The 27,304-nt window shown below is 39.4% G+C and overlaps 2 protein-coding genes across 2 annotated transcripts in view; both read left to right on the forward strand.

Moving 5' to 3' along the window:
- Positions 1-5,983, forward strand: part of LOC128695832 (uncharacterized) — a 134,251-nt gene extending 128,268 nt beyond the window's left edge. Inside the window, exon 3 of the mRNA XM_070092861.1 lies at positions 5,351-5,983. Coding sequence (XP_069948962.1) covers positions 5,351-5,676 — 326 coding nt within the window. The 3' untranslated portion in view covers positions 5,677-5,983. The remainder of the gene's footprint in view (positions 1-5,350) is intronic.
- A 5,141-nt stretch (positions 5,984-11,124) lies between these two features.
- Positions 11,125-27,290, forward strand: LOC128695836 (cytochrome c). The gene is made up of 2 exons (XM_053786720.2): positions 11,125-11,298; positions 26,718-27,290. The coding sequence occupies exon 2, from the start codon at positions 26,721-26,723 to the stop codon at positions 27,033-27,035; it is 315 nt and encodes a 104-aa protein (XP_053642695.1). The 5' UTR covers positions 11,125-11,298; positions 26,718-26,720; the 3' UTR covers positions 27,036-27,290.
- Positions 27,291-27,304: the final 14 nt, after the last annotated feature.

Genomic DNA, 27,304 nt, shown 5'->3' on the forward strand with positions numbered 1-27,304 from the left:
CATCACTACTATACTATTACCATCACTACTATACTATTACCATCACTACTTCACCATTACTATCACTGTTATACTGTTACCATTAGTACTACACTATTATCATCACTACTGCACTATTATCACTACTATACTATTATCATCAGTATTACACTATTATCATCACTACTATACTATTACCATCACTACTACACTATTATCATCACTACTACACTATTATAATCATTACTACACTATTATCATTACTACTACACTATTATCATCACTACTATACTATTACCATCACTACTACATCATTACTATCACTGCTATACTGTTACCATTACTACTACACTATTATCATCACTACACTGTTATCATCACTACTGCACTGTTATCACTACTTCACTGTTATCATCACTACTACACTGTTATCATCACTGCTACACTGTTATCATCACTAATTCACTGTTATGACTACTTCACTGTTATCATCACTACTACACTGTTATGGTCACTACTTCTCTGTTATCATCACTACTACACTGTTATCATCACTACTACACTGTTATCATCACTACTACACTGTTATCATCACTACTACACTGTTATCATCACTACTACACTATTATCATCACTACTTCACTGTTATCATCACTACTACACTGTTATAGTCACTACTACACTGTTATCATCACTACTACACTATTATCATCACTACTACACTGTTATAGTCACTACTACACTGTTATCATTACTACTACACTGTTATAATCACTACTTCACTGCTATCATTACTACTACACTGTTATCATCACTAATACACTGTTATCATCACTACTACACTATTATCATCACTAGTTCACTGTTATCATCACTACTACACTGTTATAGTCACTACTTCACTTTTATCATCACTACTACACTGTTATGGTTACTACTTCACTTTATTATCTCTGCTCTATTATATTATCTTTACCTCGTCACATTCACTTAGCAATAACACTTTGTACTGATAAAATTTAGTGTTTGTGAAAGAGACTGTTCCATGGTCACTATATTAAATATTAACTGGCATACAACATTTACCTCATGAGTTTTAAAACTGTTAAGGTTAGATACTTGTTGAATATTCAGGATTGAATACCTCTAAATAATTCTCTGGACTGAAGATTTCTGAGAAGTAAAATCAGTGACTAACTACCAAGAAAAGCCATGAAACAGAAGCAGAGTCAGCTGAAGGACTCATTGGACATCATGGAAGAACTAATTTCTCAAGATGAATGGCTGATCTCTGAGATCGACTTGGTATCTCAGGATGTAGAGTTGATCCGTGAGGCCGAGTTGGAAGGTGACAGAGAATCAGCCGGCCTTGCAGGTGTACCCTGCCTCTGCTGCGATTACCAGTTGACACCAGAAGGTTTAGTGCAGCTAGGAGCTGATTTGGTTGATGTTGCAGTTCATATGTTGAATGTCGCAGTTGAGTGTACTCCTCGCGGGGAAGAGTTGTCTTCTCCGGACACAGAGTTGCAGGAGCTGGTGGATGAGTTGATGTATCGCATTGTAGAACTGTTGAATCTTGTGAGAGTGTTGGTGGAATTCGTCGGAGATATGATGGATCCCACGGATGAAGCATTAACTTCTGTGACTGACTCACTGGAACACATGAGAGACTTGTTGGATCTAATGGGAGAGATTGATCTTATGGGAGAACTGCCATCAGAGATCGACTTAATTACCCGGGATGTTAAGATAGCTTTCGAAGAAGGGTCGGCAGGTGACACTGAGCTGGCCGGCCTCGCAGGTTTACAATGCTTGTGCTGCGAATTAGAGGGAGATCCTATGGATGACCTCTTGGAGCCCTTATTTGAGATGGATTCTGATAGAAGGGGAGATTTTCTGGATCTAATGGGAGAGTTTCTCTCAGAGATCGACGTAGTTTCTCGGGACGTGAAGATGGTTTGCGAGGAAGGACTTGAAGATGATACAGAAGTGGGAGGCCTCACAGGTGTACACTGTCTTTGCTGCGAGGTTCATTGTTTGACAAGGAAATCTGATACAGGTTGAGCTTGAGAGCTAGGAAGCTGTGATACAGGTTGAGTTTGAGAGCTGGGAAGCTGTGATACAGGTTGACTTTGAGAGCTGGGAAGCTGTGAGAAAAGATTAAGCGTAAATTTATAATTTTTTAAATATTTTTCAATATTAGTTATGCAATTTATTGTAGAAAATCAAAGGAAATTTTATTTTATTTTTTGTTAAATGTTTATTGACAATGATACGAGATTTTTTTTTACAAATGCATAAAAAGTTTAAATAGGAGGTAAGATTATTTTGACAACTTATGTATTTATGCTAACAAGTTAAAGGAATGTTTATTTTTTTAAGTAGGTCATCACTATTACACTATTATCATCACTACTACACTATTATCATCACTATTACACTATTATCATCACTACTACACTATTATAATCATTACTACACTATTACCATCACTACTGCACTATCATCATCACTACTACACTATTATAATGATTACTACACTATTATCATCACTACTACACTATTATAACCATTACTACACTATTATCATCACTACTACACTATTAGCATCACTGCTATACTATTACCATCACTACTACACCATTACTATCACTGCTATACTATTACCATTACTACTACACTATTATCATCACTACACTGTTATCATCACTACTGCACTGTTATAGTCACTACTTCACTGTTATCATCACTACTACACTGTTATCATCACTAATACACTGTTATCATGACTACTTCACTGTTATCATCACTACTACACTGTTATAGTCACTACTTCACTGTTATCATCACTACTACACTGTTGTCATCATTACTACACTGTTATCATCACTACTACACTGTTATCATCACTACTACACTGTTATCCTCACTACTATACTGTTATCATCACTACTACACTATTATCATCACTACTTCACTGTTATCATCACTACTACACTGTTATAGTCACTACTACACTGTTATCATTACTACTACACTGTTATAATCACTACTTCAATGTTATCATTACTACTACACTGTTATCATCACTTATACACTGTTATCATCACTACTACACTATCATCGTCACTAGTTCACTGTTATCATCACTAATACACTGTTATAGTCACTACTTCACTGTTATCATCACTACTACACTGTTATAGTCACTACTTCACTTTTATCATCACTACTACACTGTTATAGTCACTACTTCACTTTTATCATCACTACTACACTGTTATGGTTCCTACTTCACTTTATTATCTCTTATCTATTATATTATCTTTACCTCGTCACATTCACTTAGCAATAACACTTTGTACTGATAAAATTTAGTGTTTGTGAAAGAGACTGTTCCATGGTCACTATATTAAATATTAACTGGCATACAACATTTACCTCATGAGTTTTAAAACTGTTAAGGTTAGATACTTGTTGAATATTCAGGATTGAATACCTCTAAATAATTCTCTGGACTGAAGATTTCTGAGAAGTAAAATCAGTGACTAACTACCAAGAAAAGCCATGAAACAGAAGCAGAGTCAGCTGAAGGACTCATTGGACATCATGGAAGAACTAATTTCTCAAGATGAATGGCTGATTTCTGAGATCGACTTGGTATCTCAGGATGTAGAGTTGATCCGTGAGGCCGAGTTGGAAGGTGACAGAGAATCAGCCGGCCTTGCAGGTGTACCCTGCCTCTGCTGCGATTACCAGTTGACACCAGAAGGTTTAGTGCAGCTAGGAGCTGATTTGGTTGATGTTGCAGTTCATATGTTGAATGTCGCAGTTGAGTGTACTCCTCGCGGGGAAGAGTTGTCTTCTCCGGACACAGAGTTGCAGGAGCTGGTGGATGAGTTGATGTATCGCATTGTAGAACTGTTGAATCTTGTGAGAGTGTTGGTGGAATTCGTCGGAGATATGATGGATCCCACGGATGAAGCATTAACTTCTGTGACTGACTCACTGGAACACGTGAGAGACTTGTTGGATCTAATGGGAGAGATTGATCTTATGGGAGAACTGCCATCAGAGATCGACTTAATTACCCGGGATGTTAAGATAGCTTTCGAAGAAGGGTCGGCGGGTGACACAGAGCTGGCCGGCCTCGCAGGTTTACAATGCTTGTGCTGCGAATTAGAGGGAGATCCTATGGATGACCTCTTGGAGCACTTATTTGAAATGGATTCTGATAGAAGGGGAGATTTTCTGGATCTAATGGGAGAGTTTCCCTCAGAGATCGACGTAGTTTCTCGGGACGTGAAGATGGTTTGCGAGGAAGGACTTGAAGATGATACAGAAGTGGGAGGCCTCACAGGTGTACACTGTCTTTGCTGCGAGGTTCATTTTTTGACAAGGAAATCTGATACAGGTTGAGCTTGAGAGCTAGGAAGCTGTGATACAGGTTGAGTTTGAGAGCTGGGAAGCTGTGATACAGGTTGACTTTGAGAGCTGGGAAGCTGTGAGAAAAGATTAAGCGTAAATTTATAATTTTTAAAATATTTTTTCAATATTAGTTATGCAATTTATTGTAGAAAATCAATTAAGGCCATTTGAAACCAGATGACGACTTCCTTTATCCTGAGGTTACTTGGTTGTGCAACTAACTTAATAAGTTTGTTCAGGTATACATAGGTACAGTTCCATAGATTATCATACATGGCAGCATATGTGTAGAGAACCTTGGATAACCCAAAAAAGTCAGACTGACTTAGTTCCATTGGGGTCCTTTTAATACCTTATTATACTATAAAGGACATATACGTACTATAGATATACTAGGATTAAAGTAAAATAAGTTATTTATATTTACATGTGTGTTAGCTAATAAAAACTATAATCATTCTCCTCCCTTTGTCACTACATTCATTAGGCACCTTTTGGCTCTTCTTGAACTGGTTCATGCTATGACTGGCTTTGACATGTACAGGCAGTCTGGAGTGTACCTTTGTACATGTCATTCTTTCTACACTTTAGTTTTCTGACAAGGGTCTCTGTGGTAGGTCAAAATATACATAGCCATACAATATTCATCCTTTTTGTAACCCTGTGGATTCTTTTTGTGATGCAGTGCATGTACTGTATACAGATAAATACATGAATATTTATTAGTGTGTTATATTTAATGACATACAAAGGCCTCTGCTTATTGTAAGGCTTTAAGAGTTGTGTAGAACCTCTACCCAATTCCAGCCCAGAAGTACTGTACGTCAAACTATGATTATTCCTTATTGGATTTGTCAAATAATTTTTTCTTCCTAAAAACAAAATTTCCTGTACTTGCTGGTATTAGTTATTTAATTTTTTGCAATATTTAAATATTTTTCAGAGGAAGAAATGGGTGACGTGGAGAAAGGGAAGAAGATATTTGTGCAACGGTGTGCACAGTGCCACACAGTGGAGGCTGGAGGCAAGCACAAAACTGGACCTAACCTCAGTGGTCTTATTGGTCGCCAGACAGGACAGGCTCCTGGCTATACTTACACAGATGCCAATAAGTCAAAAGGCATCATTTGGAGTGCTGAAACTTTGGACGAATATCTCATTAACCCTAAAAAATATATTCCAGGTACCAAAATGGTGTTTGCTGGATTGAAGAAAAAACCAGAACGTAGTGATTTAATAGCTTATTTGCAATGTGCCACTGCTAAATAGATTGTTGTATTTTGAGAGACAAGGCAAGAACCATGAGAACCTTGATTGAAACTGTGACTAGAAAGTGGAAAAAGTAGGTATGAGCAAGTTGTCAAGTTAATTCCCTTTGTACATAAACACAAGTTTGTACAGACACCATTATCCAGCCAGTTGAGTTTTGATGGGATTCACTGAGATTCTGGCTTTTGTCAGAAAAGTTAATTTATTTATCACCTCCAAATATGTAAATTGCCTTGATTAGCACACTAAGTCTGACTGGAATGGCATTTCAATCCATTAGCTTTATTTAAATAAATGTACAGCTCCATGATTTAGTTTGTATAACCTTTCATTACATATTCCACAAAAAATTTGAAATGGATTAAGTCTGAAGATTTTATGCCTTTACAAAAGTGAGTGATACTGCAGTTTGCCAGTATCTTGTAAGAATATTTTTCACTTGTTTATGACAAAAATTAGATCATTTCAGATAAATTATATTTAAAATATGTAGTATTTCAATAAACTTAATTTTCATATAAAATCCCTTCATAGGATTTTCCTTTAGCTGATGAGGGGGCTTTTGATCTAAGAAATTGGACCTGTGCTCCCATTCTTTGGATCAAACCTTAATGCATCCCAGTCCCCTAGGTCCTGCATGACCCCCACATAATATTTTCAATATACAAATGTTGCAAAATTGTGGCATATTTTCAATCACTGTTGAATTCATCTATGACTGCAACTTCAAAAAAATAGCTAAAAGCCCATATAAGAAGGCTAGTAACAGCTAATTTCACTAACCACACATTACTATGCCATTATCAGTCATTCACTTACCCTAGATGTATTTACACAAACGTTGAATGTTAGTGATTGATATTAGTGTGGGGAAGTACATAAAATACACGAAAAGTAGAGAATCCTGTAGGATCACCATGATACATATTTGTTTTAAGTTTAGAGGGACACTGCAGTATACACCATTTATTAATATTACAATCAAAACAGCATTAAATCCACAAGGGTTCTGTTCATGATCACTGGAGTCTCAGAAAAGTCAACAAATGTGATGGAATTAAATTAATCTAGTCCTACATACTCATCATTATATGCAGTGTTTTCATTTATTTTATATTTTATTATCACACTGGCCGATTCCCACCAAGGCAGGGTGGCCCGAAAAAGAAAAACTTTCACCATCATTCACTCCATCACTGTCTTGCCAGAAGGGTGCTTTACACTACAGTTTTTAAACTGCAACATTAACACCCCTCCTTCAGAGTGCAGGCACTGTACTTCCCATCTCCAGGACTCAAGTCCGGCCTGCCGGTTTCCCTGAATCCCTTCATAAATGTTACTTTGCTCACACTCCAACAGCACGTCAAGTATTAAAAACCATTTGTGTTTTCATATCCTCTGCATTGTATATTAAAATGTGAGGGAACTGGAGACAATGTTTATATACAAATTGAGAAGATTGACACAAATGCACCTATTCATGAATGCAACTTCCACAGTGGCACTCCTCTATGGTCCAACGCTATTGATGTCATTTTAGAAAAAAAAAAAGTTTCAGAACGATGGCAGGCAGGATGAAAAAGACATTGATACACGTTATGCTTTCTACCTACTCATCACGTGCATGTCCCTCCCAATACTTTCCTACTTCTTAAGATGCTCCCCAGCCTTCAGCAGTCTTAAACTCAAGGATTATAAAACCCTCCTAAAGACCATGCTAGAGTGTATACTGAATCTTTCCCGTGAAGATGGATAGTGGTTGTAAGCCTTACTTCCAGTCAGGCTTGGGGGTGGGGAGATTATGCAAGCCCTCCCAGATTGCCCTACCAGCTTATCCTCCTCCATAGCATTAGATGAATTAAAACAAATTCTTCTGGACAACCTTAGCGACTCAGCAGGAATACAGAATCTTAGCTATGCCATTGCCCAGTGGGAGAGACTGGCTGCTCCAGCACCAAAACCTAGTGTGGCACTGGCCTACAAACATTTTATTTGGGATGACCCCCCCATCACTGAAAAGGTGCGTGATGGCATGCTCAAGGCCGCAACATCCAATGGAGACTGCCTGTCTCCAAGCTGTGAGTGCACATCTCTGGGGCTTTCTCCAATTTCCATTTCAGCAATGGGAACACCTCGATTCACAGACCCTCCATACTGCAGTGGCTCTCTGCCTCACTGCCCCAATTCACATGGAATATGTATCTGCGGGGCGATACGTTCTCAGAGATGAACACTTCTGTGTCCAGCCCTAACAGCAACGTTGTCATAGCACTATGACCAACAATCTTGTAGCTCCATTTCATCCTTCTCTAGCTGTTTCAAGATGTCTTCAATCAAGCTCTCAGCATCCTTCTGGCTTATTTGGATAAAACCAAGGAAAGACTCTAACACAGACTATTTTCCTCTCAGAATCGACTTCCATGTACTGTACCGCACTACTTCTGACATTACTCACATTGTGCCTGATCAGGAGTCCGAGTCGAACATGAGACCATAGTACTTGGCTTTAAGAATGCTTCTCAGTAAACTGGTGAACAGTGGATACTATCATGTGGATGATCCTGGATTAATTTCCATACGAATGAGGTCTTTCATGACAGGGTCAAATATGGTCAGTAGTTTCAGTAAGCCAAGGAAATTTCCCACATTGGAGTCACTGTCCTCGCAAAGCCAGGTTTTGTGTTGCAAGGAAGGTGAAGGATTCTCATCAAGATATGCCACTTATGTTTTCAACCAAATTCCTTTCCACTGCATGAAGCACTCCTGACGAGTCTTAGCATTTTCATGAATACTAATCCTTTCAGCCCCTCAAGGAAGGCTCCTTGATGCTGGTGAGGGGCTCTTGATTCAGGGAATTGGATCTGTGCTCCAGTTCCCTGAATTAAGCCTGAATACCTTCCACATCCCCCCACAGGCGCTGTATAATCCTACGGGTTTAGCACTTCCCCTTGATTATAATAATAATAATAATCCTTTCAGGTGCTTGCTACTGGTTGAATCCACTTTACTGCTCCAATGAGGATTGATGGTCTGACCGAAAATAGAAAAGACAACATATATAAAATGCAGACTTTTTAGAAGGGGAATAGACCAGCCATGAGTGAGTTACTTCCTGAGCATGACCATTTCCCAGTTTCCTCTTCAACCAGGTTTTGTACAATGATCAGTTGTTTGTTGGTAGGAAAGGCCCCTTACTGTTTTGACAATAGTTTGAACCTAGCTTTATTTCTGTTATCAACACGTCAGGCAGAATTGCTTTTCCAGTATCCTTGTCGAACTTCAGAAGTCCAATGTCATCTGTTCAGTCACTATTGGTATGGCAGTTCGAGGCTCTTCTACACCATTCATTTCACTAGGTTCAGTGTTGTCAGGTAAAATTTCATCGATAGACTCAACATCACTATCATCTTCCCCTCCTGTCATGTGCATATTCTCTTTGGCAGCCTCACTTTTAATCTCTTCTTATTCGGATTTATCTAATTTGACTTCCTCTTCGGCTTGACACATTTGTACCTGATCTACTTTCAGATTCTAACAGACTTGCAGCACAGACACATCAAACTTATTCCCGGCTTTTCAAAATAAGCCATGAAGAACTTAATCGACTTGGCTCTCTCTGCCTCTAATTTTCGTCTCTTCCATCCTTCAGTTCCACTTTCCTTTTTCATGAAGAAACGTTTCACTGTATTCTTACACAATGCTCTGAAATAAGGAAATGGCTCTTTTAATAAGAATATTAAATTTCACAGATTTTGCACAAAATTCAAGACTACCTCCCTAGTTTGTGCAGAATGGTCTTACTGCCAGTTGGCATTGAGCAGTGGTACTGTGAAGTATGTGGTCATGTAGGTCTTAGCATTTTATTTTTACCTAATAATTTATGTAAGTGGTTTAACAATCTAGCCATCCTAGCTAGTGCTTCTCACCCATGATAATCAAAGACAGATCATACATACCAAGAAAATATTTTTTTTCACTCTCCAAGGATTGCTTGTCTGACTTTAAACAGAAACTGCTCAGTGGTGCCCCCCTCCAAGTGGCACCCAGGAGACTTGCCATACCTTAGGTATGCCATTGCTGAGTCCTACCTTTGATACAGATTCCCTTTTTGACTTGTCAGCAACAGCTTAACTACACCTACTTCGATTTTACTTTTCCTATAGCACTCCTCACTGCCCTTACTGATTCTGCCTCCTAAGGGAGGTTCCTTGACGTTGGTGAGGGGCTCTTGATCTAGGGAATTGGATCTGTGCTCCAGTTCCCTGAATTGAGCCTGAATACCTTCCATCCCTCCCCCCCCCACATGCGTTGTATAATCCTAAGGGTTTAGCGCTCCCACATGATTATAATAATAATAATGCCCTTACTGATTCTGCCTCTGGCATACTCTTCACCTTTGCTAGTCTCTGACCTGTAATTGTACATTTTAACACATTCTACCCTTCAGCGCTGTATGACCCTGGTGGGTTTAGTGCTTAGTTCTGACTAATAATAACCAAAAAAAATAGTTCTTAAATCTAGCAACATTTTGGTGTATGTCTAATCTCTGTACGATAATTTTAAATGGAGTTATCGCAAATATAATAAGAGGTAATCAGTTACGGCAGGCTTATACGTAAAACAAAGTTAATATTTGTTGTAACTCCATTATTTATGAACCGATCGTTATAATTTTTACAATAGATATTCTAGGGTCTTTGTTATACAAACCGATGTTAAAATATGGGCAATAACCCTCTCCATTTTTGCATACCATGAGCGTAAAAATGCAAAAAAAATATAAAAAATATTTTAGACTACTCTGATTTTTGTTGAGACTACAAAAGATTTGTATTATATAATTTTAGACCGAAAAAGCCACTTTGCATTGCTTCATTTGTTGGTATCCAAAAATAACTTTGGCAATGCCAATATTTAAATATGGCGACAGATTTGTTGCCATTTAAAAAATTAAAACATTTTTTATTTCTTTATTTACTGCACGATCTTCATTAAATTTTTCCTCATACACTCCCATTATAGTTCTCCAGTTTAATGACCCCTTAAGGGAAGTTCCTTCACGCTGGTGAGGGTCTCTTGATCTAGGGAATTGGATCTGTGCTCCGGTTCCCTGAATTGAGCCTGAATACCTTCCATCCCCCGGACATGCGCTGTATAATCCTACGAGTTTAGCGCTCCCCATGATTATAATAATCAGTTTAATGACGTAATTTAAGCAGGTATATGCTTGACAAGTCAACTACAATTACTTCTTAATATAAAAGTTCTCGCAATTACAATTAAAAAAAATTAACTACATTCAGCTTCAATTACACCAAGCCTGATTGCTTAACTGCTTATTTTTGTAACGGTAAACCTTGTTTCAGTGAGTGGTGCCTTGATGCCGGTGAAGGGCTCTTTAACAGGAATTGGAGCTATCCATCACTTGGATTAAACCCAGTTACCTCCCATTTCCCAGGTATTGCATGACCCTTACGGTTTTACCGCTTCTCCACACACAATATGTACTAGCGAAGAAGGGGAAGATGGCTGGTGTGTGTATATATACATTTTGGCTGTGATGCCAGACTGGCAGACTCGTCCCACTCACGGCTGTACTCTCGCCTCACCAACACAACTTGTGTAAGTCCTCCATTGTGCTGACCCTATTATAAAGTGATATTATGTATTACTGTGTTTAGTGAAACGGAAACCTGCTAAGTCTTACTCGAGTGATAATTACAGTAATACGTTACAAGTGCATGTACCGGTACAGCCAAATGCTAGTTCTTAGAGCCGGCAGACTGACTGTACCTGTAGACCATACAACCGGTTCCTCGATTATACTTCGCTTTATTTATTTAACATTTTTATGTGTATGTATCTGTAAGAGGAAATACGGAGACATTAGTGACCCTGGTAATAGCTGGTATTATTATTCACAAAAAAAAATTAAAATAACTCCTGTGTAACAATCTATTCCATATATATTTATAATGCCGATATAATAGATTTAGAGTAAAACATTAAATGGCAGTTGCACTAAACAAGGACTCACTAATAATCAACTTAATCGTTTTACTTCTCCGGTGACAAGTGGGTCATGGCTTATGTGAAATTGTGTACCATACCTTACCTTTTGTCACCGTATCCCCCTTAAAAGGAAGTGTTCTTACGCTGGTGAAGAACCCTTGAAATTGTAATTGTATTCATGAAGATGCGTTAAAAATGTAGGAGTTACACAGCACTTATGAAGTGATAAATTAAGACATTCGTGCAACAAGGGTATCTATTGTGGAAACATTTCGGTTTCATCAGTCCAATACAGAAAAAAATGGTGGAAGATGGAGTTTGAGGTAATCATTTCCTCACCTTGCAGATGATGTACTCAATCAATTAGTCTAAATAGTAGTACAAGATATGCACGGAGAAGGGGCATATGTACCGGAGGCACTATACTACTGGCATGACCTACTTCCGCTAATGGATTTTCTCCACCGCCTCTACTTGCTTCGCCTCACCTGCCTCCAGTTTACACAGAAGCCCATTCTCCGTACATATGGAGTACTTCTATCAAGGCTGATGAACTGATAAAAAAATCATCTCCAGGCTGAGGAACTGATTACCTCAAACTACTCATACACCATTTTTCTCTGCAGTGGACCGATGAAGACACTGGTTGCCGAAACATTTTCACAGTAAAGAAACATAAGTGTTGCATAAATCTCATGTATCAACTTGTCTGTTTTCTAAATCATTTACATAATAATACCTGGATAGTGGTAGGTAATCAGATTCGATCCGCCCAAAGGAAGGCAGCTCTAATTTCTTGGATCAAGAGCCCTTCCCTACCATCAAGAAATTTTATTGTAATAAAGTTGGTAGAATTACCGACAATATGTAAAGTAAAAGGACACAAGTGCAACTAATGTGACATTTATTGTGGCAACGTTTCGCTCTCCAGGAGCTTTATCAAGCCATTACGTAATGGCTTGATAAAGCTCCTGGAGAGCGAAACGTTGCCACAATAAATGTCACATTAGATGCACTTGTGTCCTTTTACTTTACAAGAAATTTTATGAAGGGTACATATACGGGTTGGGGCTTCACCTTTTCGTTCTGCCCCGGGCAAAACTGAGCCCATGTCCTTTTGGTTGTGAGCGAAGCTGTACCACCATAATTATAATCAAGGGGAAGCGCTAAACCCGTAGGATTATACAGCGCCTGTGGGGGCACGTGGAAGGTATTCAGGTTTAATTCAGGGAACTGGAGCACATCTAATTCCCTAGATCAAGAGCCCCTCACCAGCATCAAGGAAACTGTACCACGAAGCTATGAAGTACCAACATAAGCAAGGCAGATGTATCCTAAACCACGAATTAAGAGTAATTATACGTAATAAATATTGTAGAAATAAAGACGGGTTTCTTTGTCGAGAGACGTTTCGCCCGCAGAGCATGTTTCATTAATTGAAGGTGGGGGCTTCTTTTATTCGTTAGGAAAATGATAAATGTTTCCTGACATGGGGCTTAATTATATAGATTACCTGTTAGCGGCCTGTTACCAAGCTTCTGTAGATTGATAAAGCCTGCTACGAGGGCGGAGCATCTCTTAGCAAAGATAACCAGGTGGTGCACATGTCTTATTCATAAAACTGTAGGAATTATGTTTCTGATACAATAAAATATCAGTAATTAATATAACTGAGAGAGGCGACAAATAGCTGAGAACATTGCACCAGGGCAAGTGAAGCAAGGCTACGTGACTGATTTATATATAGTTGCTCACATGACAAGCGGGTGGTTTGGCAGGGGGGGGGGGGGGGAGGGCTACACTGAGTTGAATATGGTTGTTATATATATATATATATATATATATATATATATATATATATATATATATATATATATATATATATAAATATATATATATATATATATATATATATATATATGTCGTGCCGAATATGTAAAACTGGTCAATTAGCAAGAACTCATTTAAAATTAAGTCCTTTCTGAAATTTTCTTTTATATGTTTAAAGATATATTTTTTTCATTAATGTTAATGTAAAAATTTATAATTTTGCACCAAAAGAGTCTTAGAAAACTTACCTAACCTTATTAAAACAAGAACAATTTATTTTAGTCTAACCCAACTAAATATATATTTAGATTTGTTTACAATAATTTAATACTAAACAAACACAGTGAAATATATTTTTTTCGTTAGGTTCAGAATGATTTTGGCGAAATTATTGCATACACAAATTTTCACTTGTCCTATATGGCAAGATGAGCGTTGCTATTTAAGCCAAGATCGCAAGTTCTGCCTATTCGGCACGACATATATATATATATATATATATATATATATATATATATATATATATATATATATATATATATATATATATATATATATATATATTATATGTCGTGCCGAATAGGCAGAACTTGCGATCTTGGCTTAAATAGCAACGTTCAACTTACCATATAAGACAAGTGAAAATTTGTGTATGCAATAATTTCGCCAAAATCATTCTGAACCTAACGAAAAAAAATATATTTCACTGTGTTTGTTTAGTATTAAATTATTGTAAACAAATCTAAAATATATTTAGTTGGGTTAGGCTAAAATAAATTGCTCTTGTTATAATAAGGTTAGGTAAGTTTTTTAAGTTCCTTCTGGTGCAAAATTATAAATTTTTACATTAACATTAATGAAAAAAATATATTTTTAAACGTAAAAGAGAAAATTTTAGAAAGGACTTAATTTTAAATGAGTTCTTGCTAATTGACCAGTTTTACATATTCGTCACGACATATATATATATATATATATATATATATATATATATATATATATATATATATATATATATATATATATATATATAATATATATATAATATATATATATATATATATATATATATATATATATATATATATATATATATATATATATATATATATATATATGGGGTCCACCTCTGGTGTAAATTGTGGGACCCATAGCCTCGGAGAAGTGGATAAAAAGGCTTCAAGGAAAAATATTTGGATTTCTTCCTGAAGCCGTTTGAATATTCCACTTCCCCTACCACCCCATCTTTTCATATTTATTTATTTTTACTAATAGGAATATTTTATTACATAATATGGTACAGAAGATTTAAGAGATACATTATTGATATAAAGGTGGCATATACGGTACATGTTGTTACGTGTGTATCACCGATTATAAGGCGAAAATCTCATCCAGCTCCTCAGAGCTGGGGCGTGTGCCCAAAATACAGCAGGCATTACCCCTTTGAACAGCCGCACTGAGCCGCTGGAACAGAAAACTAGCTGCCCTGGGATCCCTAGTTACCCTGATGAGTCTTTTTCCCAGCTCCTTAAGGAATTTAGATGCACTCTTTCCCCATGAGCCAAGGGTCTCTGAGCCTATGGGAACAAACATATAATGATGGGCAAGTTCTCCATATTTTCTAGACTTTTGGGACTCCCTGAAGCTGGCAGCTGCCCCTCCTTCCTCCCTGGTGTATTGGAGATAGGTATCAGCCAAGGTAGATGCACATGTATAGTCCCACACCACCTGCTTCCCATCTGTCCAGGCTTGAAGGGTGATACCATCTGGACGCTTCTGGCTGCCATCAGATCTGCATAGTTGGGGTGGTTCCCTTACTGCTGGGCATCCAGCTGTTGTGAGGCTCCTCTTGATAATGTTATTAACCTCCTCATGTCTTGCAATCTTTCCCTCGGATTTACGGTACACATATATAATATATATAATATAATATATATATATATAATATATAGGGAGGTACCACCTCTAGAACTGTTCTGGGGACCCTCATCCTCAGAGAAAAGAATAAACTTGCTTCAGGGAAAACAGTAAACAGGTGATTTCAGAATATGCAAAACAACCACTGTGAAAGAATAGAGAAATTCCAAGCGCTTTCGTGACTACTCACATTATCAAGGAACAGTTATTTTGCGTGTGTGTCTAAAATAGACACATACGCAACACTTGAGTATCTTTAATGAGGAAACGTTTTGCCACACAGTGGCTTCATCAGACCATACAAAGAAGAATGGTGAAGAACAGAAGGAATATGAGGCAATCAGTCCCTCAGCCTTGAGTCGATATGGTCAGTCCATCAATCTTCAAAAGAATACAGCATATCTGTTGAGAAGTAGCTTATATACCGTAGGCAGGAGAGGTGCAGCAGTCGTAGGTGGTATCACATTTGTTCAATGTGGAAGTAGGTCATGCCCAGGGGATAAGCGAGTGAAGAATTCCCTGTATTAAGATCCCAAGATGTTGCTGTGTCAGACAGGAATATAGAAGAATGGTTCAGAGAACCAACAAGTTGATAAATTAGACACATATGCAACACTTGGGTTTACCTGGAGTTTACCTGGAGAGAGTTCCGGGGGTCAACACCCCCACGACCCAGTCTGCGACCAGGCCTCCTAGTGGATCAGAGCCTGATCAACCAGGCTGTTACTGCTGGCTGCACGCAATCCAACGTACGAGCCACAGCCCGGCTGGTCAGGAACCGACTTTAGGTGCTTGTCCAGTGCCAGCTTGAAGACTGCCAGGGGTCTGTTGGTAATCCCCCTTATGTATGCTGGGAGGCAGTTGAACAGTCTCGGGCCCCTGACACTTATTGTATTGTCTCTTAACGTGCTAGTGACACCCCTGCTTTTCATTGGGGGGATGGTGCATCGTCTGCCAAGTCTTTTGCTTTCATCGTGAGTGATTTTTGTGTGCAAGTTCAGTACTAGTCCCTCTAGGATTTTCCAGGTGTATATAATCATGTATCTCTCCCGCCTGCATTCCAGGGAATACAGGTTTAGGAACTTCAAGCGCTCCCAGTAATTGAGGTGTTTTATCTCCGTTATGTGCGCCGTGAAGGTTCTCTGTACATTTTCTAAGTCAGCAATTTCACCTGCCTTGAAAGGTGCTGTTAGTGTGCAGCAATATTCCAGCCTAGATAGAACAAGCGACCTGAAGAGTGTCACCATGGGCTTGGCATCCCTAGTTTTGAAGGTTCTCATTATCCATCCTGTCATTTTTCTAGCAGATGCGATTGATACAGTGTTATGGTCCTTGAAGGTGAGATCCTCCGACATGATCACTCCCAGGTCTTTGACGTTGGTTTTTCGCTCTATTTTGTGGAAGGAATTTGTTTTGTACTCTGATGAAGTTTTAATTTCCTCATGTTTACCATATCGGAGTAATTGAAATTTCTCATCGTTGAACTTCATATTGTTTTCTGCAGCCCACTGAAAGATTTGGTTGATGTCCGCCTGGAGCCTTGCAGTGTCTGCAATGGAAGACACTGTCATGCAGATTCGGGTGTCATCTGCAAAGGAAGACACGGTGCTGTGGCTGACATCCTTGTCTATGTCAGATATGAGGATGAGGAACAAGATGGGAGCGAGTTCTGTGCCTTGTGGAACAGAGCTTTTCACTGTAGCCGCCTCAGATTTTACTCTGATGACTACTATTTGTGTTCTGTTTGTGAGGAAATTATAGATCCATCTACCAACTTTTCCTGTTATTCCTTTAGCACGCATTTTGTGCGCTATTACACCATGGTCACACTTGTCGAAGGCTTTGGGAAAGTCTGTATATATTACATCTGCATTCTTTTTGTCTTCTAGTGCATCTAGGACCTTGTCGTAGTGATCCAGTAGCTGAGACAGACAGAAGCAACCTGCTCTAAACCCATGTTGCCCTGGGTTGTGTAATTGATGGGTATCTAGATGGGTGGCGATCTTGCTTCTTAGGACCCTTTCAAAGATTTTTATGATATGGGATGTTAGTGCTATCGGTCTGTAGTTCTTTGCTATTGCTTTACTGCCCCCTTTGTGGAGTGGGGCTATGTCTGTTGTTTTTAGTAACTGTGGGACGACCCCCGTGTCCATGCTCCCTCTCCATAGGATGGTAAAAGCTCGTGATAGGGGCTTCCTGCAGTTCTTGATGAACATGGAGTTCCACGAGTCTGGTATCATTAATGAGGAAACGTTTCGTCACAGTGGCGAAATGTTTCCTCATTAAACGTTTCGCCACGCAGTGGTGAAATGTTTCCTCATTAAAGATACCCAAGTGTTGCATATGTGTCTAATTTATCAACTTGTCGGTTCTCTGAAACATTCTTCTACAAAGTCAGGTATGGAAGGTATGGTAGCCAGCCAGGCCACCCCACCCCCACGTAATATACTATGACATTTAAAGCGCTCTAGAGCGATAAAATGCATATACGGTACACTCATTACTTGAATGTAGATGAATGGTTCAGAGAACCGACAAGTTGATAAATTAGACACATGTGCAACACTTGGGTATCTTTAATGAGGAAATGTTTTGCCACACAGTGGCTTTATCAGTCCATACAAAGGAGGACAGTGAAGAGCAGGAGTAGTTAAGGTAATCAGTCCCTCAGCCTTGAATTGATATGGTCAGTACATCAGTCTTGAAAAGAATACAGTATAGTTTACAGTATATCAGTAACTGAATCTGACCTATTAAAACCCCATAAAGCAGACCAGGGAGTGCAGGGAGGCCTTACCCATACTCAGGAAAATCTGCAAAATTCTAATATTTCTTCTATTTTGAGCTCAATTTCAAGTTACTTCCAGTCCTAAAACCAACCAAAATAATCTCCATTTCAGCAGTCTGTCTTTCGTTCTATCAAATGGTCCCAAAATAACAGCCAATAAAACCACCTGAGAAAACACTGCAAATTTGCTATTTTATACCATTCATACAGTCGGAGTTTTACTTTTCCCATTATGCACCACATGGGGCAGGATTCTTTTAATACTGTGCACACACACCACACAGATCCATTCTCTCATATCTAGGCCAAAATTTACTGCTCATAGCTTTTCTGAGTCCTAGGTAGTAGGCTGGTAGACAGAAACTGCCTAGGAAGGTACTCCCATCCTGCTAAGTGAGTGTAATTGTTTCACATGATGGTAGGATTTCTGGTGTCTTTCTTCTGTTTCATAAACATGTAAGATTTCAGGTACGTCTTGCTACTTCTACTTACACTTAGGTCACACTACACATGCATGTACAAGCATATATATATGCACACCATCTGGGTTTTCTTACTAGTTCTTGTTCTTGTTTATTTTCTCTTATGTCCACAGGGAAATGGAACAGAATTTTTCCTCATGTTGTAAGAGGCGACTAAAATGCTGGGAGCAAGGGACTAGTAACCCCTTCTCCTATATATATATGTTACTAAATTTAAAAGGAGAAACTTTCATTTTTCATTGTGGGCCATCCTGCCTCGGTGGGTTACGGCCGGTTTGTTGAAAGAAAAAAGCTTATCTGAGTGAGCTGTGTTTATGATGCAGAACTACACGAGAGAGCCCTGGCCTCATTGATACAATTCTTTGTGACAGCTACTGAAAAAGTTAAGAACTTTGAAAATAGCACCCTGTGAATTCTTTGGTATTAACCTGTCTGCAAATCATAAGCTACAAACTACTGTGATAGTGCAGAATTTTTCATTTTTTTTTTAACACACCGGCCATATCCCACTGAGGCAGTGACCTAAAAAGAAAAATGAGAATTTTTCTCTTTAAAATTAGTAATAATTTTTTATCCTGTCTTGTACAAGTATGAATTCTGAGATTTTATTTGTACAGTATACCCTCACCTTTCAAGCAATTTACATTTCTGAAATCAGAGTTGAACGCAAAAATACATTAGGCGGAGTGAACAGCTTAACCCGTTAACTGTCCAAACGTAGATCTACGTTCTCTCGTCCAGCGCTCCGAATATTTTGGAAAAAAAAAAAAATTTTTTTTAGAAATAAAGAGTGCATTTTTCTAAGTGTCATAGATTAAAAAAAAAAAATTAGGGTCAGTTCTTACCAAGATATGAGCCCGTGAAGCTGGCACTTCATGATCACCTGACGGCAACATGAAGTGCTGCCGCAGGCAAAAATTCTATATACTTATCATTTTTTTTCCATTTTTATTTAATTTTCTCAGTTTTTATGGTACGATAATTATGTTTTATAGTAATTCTTTTGATTTCATGGACAATTGTTGTTTATACACAAATATATACAGAGATATAATCATATTGTCACAAACACACATGTACATAGTGATAGGTGATTTTGCACACCTGGCTGAATCACATTCTATTATCTACAACTATATACTACAAGTATTTACATGTCCCACCTGTGTTTCTAGAAATCCAAGTTGTATGATAATCCATGAAGCATGGATTCATACAGAGTGCCACCCCACACTGTTGACAAATGAATCGTGTCCATCTGCTGTTGGGGTCATTTTGTGGTACTAGCACACACAACACATTTCTTTGGGGTAGATGGTATTGGTATCAGGTAGTGACAGTTAGGGATGATTCAGTCTGGCACTTCCCCCACTGGCTGTGGTTGTGGTTGTGGTTGGAGGACATGTTGCTGTTGAGGGGCAGTTACAGGTGTGGTACCATACTTTTTTGCTGTCTGTTTTATGACATTCAGGGAGAATTCTGCAAAATGTTGTCATTTTCCAGTCTTTATTTCATACATATTGGATGCATTGAGCACTGCAGTGTCTACAAGGTGGAAAAACACTTTTATATACCACTTGTGACTTCTACGCACACAGTCAACGAACCCTATCATGTCATACTTGTCGACTAGTCACATATTGTTCGTATAGTCAACTACAACAGCTGGCTTGACAATACATTCATTGGTGTCCTGGTTCACTTTATCTGTTTGTACCATCTCATTTCTGTGAATAGTTGACAGCAATGTCATGTCCCGTTTGTCATGCCACATCAATGCCATGATGTCATTGGCATGAAACATTTGCACTGCACCGTCAGCACTGCCTTCACTGAACCTTGGCATATGTTTTCTATTCCTTCTCACTGTTCCACACATATATCAATATTGTTCACATGCAGGAAATCAGCGAGCACAGGGCTTGTATACCAGTTGTCTGTGTACAATGTATGACCCTTGCCAAGGTATGGTTCCATCATCTTGCAAACATCACCAGAAATGCCCAACATCTGTCTGTCATCATCGAGTGTGTTTCTCCCGGTGTATACAATGACATCCAACACAAGACCACTCTCACAGTCACATAACAAAAAGTTTTATACCAAAGCGATTACTTTTGCTCGGTATATATTGCTCGAATGACAGGCATCCCTTGAACAGAATCAAGGACTCGTCGACAACAATGTTCTTGAAGGGATAAAAGCAGGCACTGAATTTATGCTTCACATACATAAATGCTTCCTGGATTTTGTATAGGTCATTTCTGTTGGGCCTATTCCTGTCTGAGAAGTGCAACATTCGTAGCAACAGAGAGAATCTGTTGTAGGGAAGGAGGTCACGGAAGACAGGAGTACAGTGGACCCTCTAATTTCATGATTAATCCGTTCCAGTCTCTGCCGACAGTCGAAATTCACGAAAATCGAAACCATTTTCCCCATAAGAATTAATGTAAATCCAATTATGTAATCTGTTCCAGACACCCAAAAGTATTAACATAAAACACATTTTTTAGAGATTAAATAGATTTACATACAGAAAAGAATGACAAATCAATATACGTAAAGCAATAACATCACACTTACCTCTATAGAAGACTCTTGTTGGTGTATGGAAGATGGGAGGAGGGGAGAGGGAGGAGAAGTTACTATTGTTTGGAAGGGGAATCCCCTTCCATAAAGACTTTAGGTACCGAGGCCTTAATCAATGAAGAAGGCACCTTTTTCCCTCTCTCTTCCTCCTCCTACAGTGTGAGATGAAGGTCCCCCAGTGGTTAGCTATTCACTGCATAATCGCCACTATTAATCCGTTCCTGAGAGCTCAGGGAAATGTTATGCTGAAAGTTATCGGCTTATGGCTGAATCAATTGTGTTTCTCAATTTTTACCCCACTATAAGAAAGCACAAAAAAACAATGGAATGGAAATCAAATTAATCCGTGCAAGACACCCAAAAGTATGAAAAAAAAACAAATTTTTTTACCACATGAAATATTAATTTTAATACACACAAACTTAAGAAAACATGCACAGTTACATGACACTTACCTTTATTGAAGATGTGGTGATGATTGATGGGATGGGAGGAGGGGAGACTGGATGGTTTTAGTGTTTAGAAGGGGAATCCCCTTCCATTAGGACTTGAGGTGTCAAGTCCTTTTCCGGGGTTGCTTCCCTTCTTCTTTTAATGCCACTAGGACCAGCTTCAGAGTCACTGGACTTCTGTTGCACAACACATCTGTCCATAGTGGCCTGTACCTCTCGTTCCTTTATGACTTTCCTAAAGTGTTTCACAACAGTGTCAGTGTAATAGTCACCAGCACGGCTTGCAATAGCTGTCTGAGGGTGATTTTCATCCATGAAGGTTTGCACTTCAAGCCACTTTGCACAGATTTCCTTAATCTTTGAAGTAGGCAACTTCTTCAATTTCTCTCTCCCCTCCTCCGAAGCAATTTCCTCAGGTGTGGCCTCTTGCTGTTGAAGTTGATCTAGCAGCTCATCAGTGGTTAGTTCTTCATTGTCCTCCTCCACCAACTCTTCCACATCCTCCCCACTAACCTCCAACCCCAAGGACTTCCCCAGTGCCACAATTGATTCCTCAACTGGCATAGGATTCTCAGGGTTAGCCTCAAATCCTTCAAAATCCCTTTGGTCTACACATTCTGGCCACAGTTTCTTCCAAGCAGAGTTCAAGGTCCTCTTAGTCACTCCCTCCCAAGCCTTACCTATAAGGTTTACACAATTGAGGATATTAAAGTGCTCTCTCCAAAACTCTCTTAGAGTCAGTTGAGTTTCTGAGGTCACTACAAAGCACCTTTCAAACAGAGCTTTTGTGTAATTTTTTGAAGTTTGCAATAACCTGCTGGTCCCTGGGCTGCAGGAGAGGAGTGGTATTAGGAGGCAAAAACTTCACCTTAATGAAGCTCATGTCCCCACAAAGTTGCTCTGCCAAGTCTGTAGGATGACCAGGGGCATTGTCTAACACCAGGAGGCACTTAAGGTCTAATTTCTTTTCAGTTAGGTAATTTTTCACAGTGGGGGCAAATGCTTGGTGTAACCAGTCATAGAAAAAGTCCCTAGTGATCCATGCCTTATTGTTTGCCCTCCACAGCACACACAAATTAGCCTTGAGGATATTCTTTTGCCTGAACGCTCTGGGAGTTTCAGAGTGATACACTAATAAAGGCTTCACTTTGCAATCACCACTAGCATTGGCACACATGAGAAGAGTAAGCCTGTCTTTCATAGGCTTGCGTCCTGGGAGTGCCTTTTCCTCCTGAGTAATGTACGTCCTGCTTGGCATTTTCTTCCAAAACAGGCCGGTTTCGTCACAATTAAACACTTGTTCAGGTTTCAGTCCTTCACTGTCTATGTACTCCTTGAATTCATGCACATATTTTTCAGCTGCTTTTTGGTCCGAACTGGCAGCCTCACCATGCCTTATCACACTATGTATGCCACTATGCCTTTTAATCTCTCAAACCAACCTTTGCTGGCCTTAAATTCACTCGCATCACAACTAGTTTCAAGCATTTTTCTAATTAAATCCTCGTGCAACTTCCTAGCCTTTTCACTTATGATCGCTTGAGAGATGCTATCGCCTGCTATCTGTTTTTCGTTTATCCACACCAATAACAGTCTCCCAACATCTTCTATCACTTGCGATCTCTGTTTCGAAAGCACAGTTAAACCTTTGGCAAGAACAGCTTCCTTGATTGCCGTTCTCTTGGACACACTAGTAGCGATGGTTGATTGGGGTTTACTATACAACCTGGCCAGCTCGGAGACACGCACTCCACTTTCATACTTAGCAATGATCTCTTTCTTCATCTCCATAGTAATTCTCACCCTTATTCCTGTAGGGTTGGCACTAGAAGCTTTCTTGGGGCCCATGGTCACTTATTTTTCAGGTGAAATCACTATAAAAAGGCTGTAATAATACAAAATGTTCCGATTGTATGCTTGAATGTTACCACGGAGGCTGGCTTGTAAACAATGCCACTGGCAGAACAAGTGAGGCTGGCTCAGGCCGCATGGACGCGTCTCGGACAAATCGCGTTGAGCGAATTTTTTAGCGCTATGCGAGGCAAAATTTTAGCGATAAAATGTATCGCTATGCAGATTTAACGCTATGCGATGCCAACGTTATGCGGGGGTCCACTGTATTTTGAAATGTATTGTGTAAACACGAGGGGTGATGGTCACTTGCTGAGAAACAATGCCAGACTGACTCTGAATGGTGTGTGGGAGGCTTTGTGTGCACATGGCCACTGGGACATGTTCCATACAACCGCCGAATTCAGAGGGAAATCACGAAAATAGAGGCTATACTGTATTTTGACGAAAAAAGTTACCGATAATCAAAATTCGTGAAAATAGAGACTCACGAAATTAGAGGTATTACTGCACTGATAAAGTAGTCTGTGGACCAGTAATGGGCTATATTTTGCTTATATGTATGTGGCATAAGCATGACAGTGGCAAGGGATAAATACATTTCAGCCACAGTTGTATCTTTCCACCTATGCAGCCATGATGATTCTGCATCCTCTGTGTTGTCCATGATATAGCGGTAATAATTGTTCATCTGTCTGGGTCACTATCAAGTTCATTAGAGGCTCATCAAAGTATAACTGGAAAAAGTCTAACTCTGTAGACTCATTTGTTATGGGACATTCTGGCAGGATGCTACTTCCACTCGCATCAAAATCACAAGGCTTTGGCATGAATATACTTTGTGTTTAATTCCATGCACGGTCACATGGTGCAGGTGGACCTGTGGCATGGGACATGGGGGAGCAGGAGGATGGACAGGAGTGGAGGCAGTACATGGTTGAGGGGGTGCCAGGCAGCCCTTTGTCTGTCCACCCACCGCGCCATGTGCTCCAAGCACCATGCCACCCACCTCTTCCTCCGTCCCTGCATATTCTCCTTCATGATCACTATGACTCTCAGTGGCCAGGGTTTTGGATCGTGACCTGCCATGACCCTTGGGGACTGTATATGGCACACTGCCTGAACGTATGCGACGACGCCTAAAAGTATGCTTCACTGGTGAATAATGAATATCATTATCAGTAGACGAATCCTCTAATGGCATAAAATCAATTTCATCGTCACTTGCATCACTTTCACTATCACTAAAAGAGTGGGAAAATGATAGTTTCCTCTTGCATAGTTGCCTATGGGTAGTACTGGCCACTCCAGAGGTGCTTGGCCCAGGGTCTTGTGTGGCCACACTGGCCACCCCAGAAGTGCTTGGCTGGGGGTCTGGCATGGCCACACTGGCCACCCCAGAGGTGATGGGCTGAGGGTCATCTGAGTTATCGTCGATATTTTCACTAATTCCTTGATCATTAGTGGCCACATTGGTGTCAAATCCACTACTCACATTCTATATCACTTTCCTCGAATAAGTGTGTTAATATGATGAAGTGTGAGTGAATCACGAGGGTTTGCCATGATGTTGACCATTTGGAGTTGAATGTAACTGGTGTTACCATGTGGTACTACGGGGCCCCCGATTTTTTTCATACGGCACACACTGAGTGCACAGACCCAGTCTTCCATGTTTAGGCCGCTCAGGCCTATCGCACCAAATTTGAAGCCAGGAAAAATAAAACGCAGATCTACGTTCGGAGTGCTAGCGGTAAGAACGTAGATCTACATTTGGACAGTTAATGGGTTAAGGAAAAATTGGGTTACGTTCCATGACCACCTCAAATACAGCCAAAAATAGTTTTGAAATTTGTAATTCAGCTAAATAATTATTTCATGTAGAACTGAAGGCACACACATTATGAGTACACAAAAAAAAGTTTTTTTTTTTCAACAAGTCGGCCGTCTCCCACCGAGGCAGGGTAAAAAAAAGTATGTACAGTAAATTACATAAAGTTAACTTCGGATGATGGAACCAATGATAACCCAGTAAAGCCAAATAATGTGAATGCTGTGTTTTACCTTCAATTTTAATTGCTGATGCAAGATGGGTTTGACATCAATGGAATGGGTTGCTGTTTTCCCTACTGAGCCAAAGTAGATGGCAGGGGAAAGTTTGGGATGAGGTTGATGAAGAGGTGTTACTTACTGGAACCCTGAAGGACTCTTAATCCAATGAATTAAGAGCTACCTTTCCTTTCTTAGGATCACACCAGGTTACTTTACATACTCCGCTTTTATTTACAATTCTCGGCATGAATTATTCGTTACTTCTCCCTTTGTTTATGATGGCATCTAAGGAAGTTGTTAGAAATTATTAAATTCAGGGAACAAGATATGTCAATGGTAATAACATGGCTCTGGGCTGCATTAAATATCACATTGCTATATAGGTAGGTGTAGCCCAGGTGGGCTACATTTACCGGCTACCTACACCTGACTTCCTACAAATAAGAACTACTCACCTCTCATCCTGCATTAAGACTACACATTTTCAGGTAAAAATGAGTGTACTGTGTGTGTATTTTAACTCTCTGTGCTGTTTTAAATATCGTATATTAAGTTTGAGATGGGGAGCCAGGGCTATCTACACCTGACTTCCTACAAATAAGTACTACTCACCTCTCATCCTACATTAAGACTACACATTTTCAGGTACAAAATGAGTGTACTGTGTGTGTATTTTATCTCTCTGCGCTGTTTTAAATATTGTATATTAAGTTTGAGACGGGGAACCACGGCTACCTACACCTGACTTCCTACAAATAAGTACTACTCACTTCTCGCCCTACATTAAGACTACAAATATTTTAAGGTAAGTAATGAATGTACTGTGTATGTATTTTACTTTTTATTGTGTTTTTTAATGCCTAGTCCTATTACTAATGTAATATAAATTAGTGTAAATTTTTTGTCTGGCATTTATAAGTGGAAAAAGAATGGCATTCTGCTTTCCGGTGATAGCCTGGAACCTAACCTGCTGTGTAAGTGGGGCCCTACTATATATTCATTTAAAATTATTTCACAATTTACTTTTTGACCAAATATTATTTTGACTAGATATTGCCTTCTCAGAACATGGGTGACGTGGAGAAGGGAAAGAAGGTATTTGTGCAGCGGTGTGCCCAGTGCCACACTGTGGAGGCTGGTGGCAAGCACAAAACAGGACCCAACCTCAATGGTCTTATTGGTCGCCAGACAGGACAGGCTCCTGGCTATGTTTACACTGATGCCAACAAGGCCAAGGGTATCACATGGGACCAAGAGAACTTAGATGTCTACCTCACCAATCCCAAGAAGTTCATCCCAGGGACCAAGATGGTATTTGCCGGTCTTAAAAAGAAGAACGAGCGTGCTGACCTGATTGCCTACCTAGAGGCTTCTACCAAGTAGAGGAATGTCTTGGATCTCATTACTAATGACTTCATTCACATAACCTACAACCAGGTGCCACTGTCTATCGGGCCTCCAGCTGAAACAGGGCATAGTAGACTTAAGGCCTGCCATGCAGGGTAGGAGTCAGTGATATGAGGGTGAGGACAATCAGCCCTCAAGCATTTCATATGTATAAATCATGTTAATCATCCTGTTATCACCACCCATCTAGATGGGCTCTTGAATTCACTTAATTAAAAATATATTTAGTTCTGCCAGTTTTTATT

This window comes from Cherax quadricarinatus, chromosome 41 (assembly GCF_038502225.1).
Source record: "Cherax quadricarinatus isolate ZL_2023a chromosome 41, ASM3850222v1, whole genome shotgun sequence".
Classification (NCBI taxonomy): Eukaryota; Metazoa; Arthropoda; class Malacostraca; order Decapoda; family Parastacidae; genus Cherax; species Cherax quadricarinatus.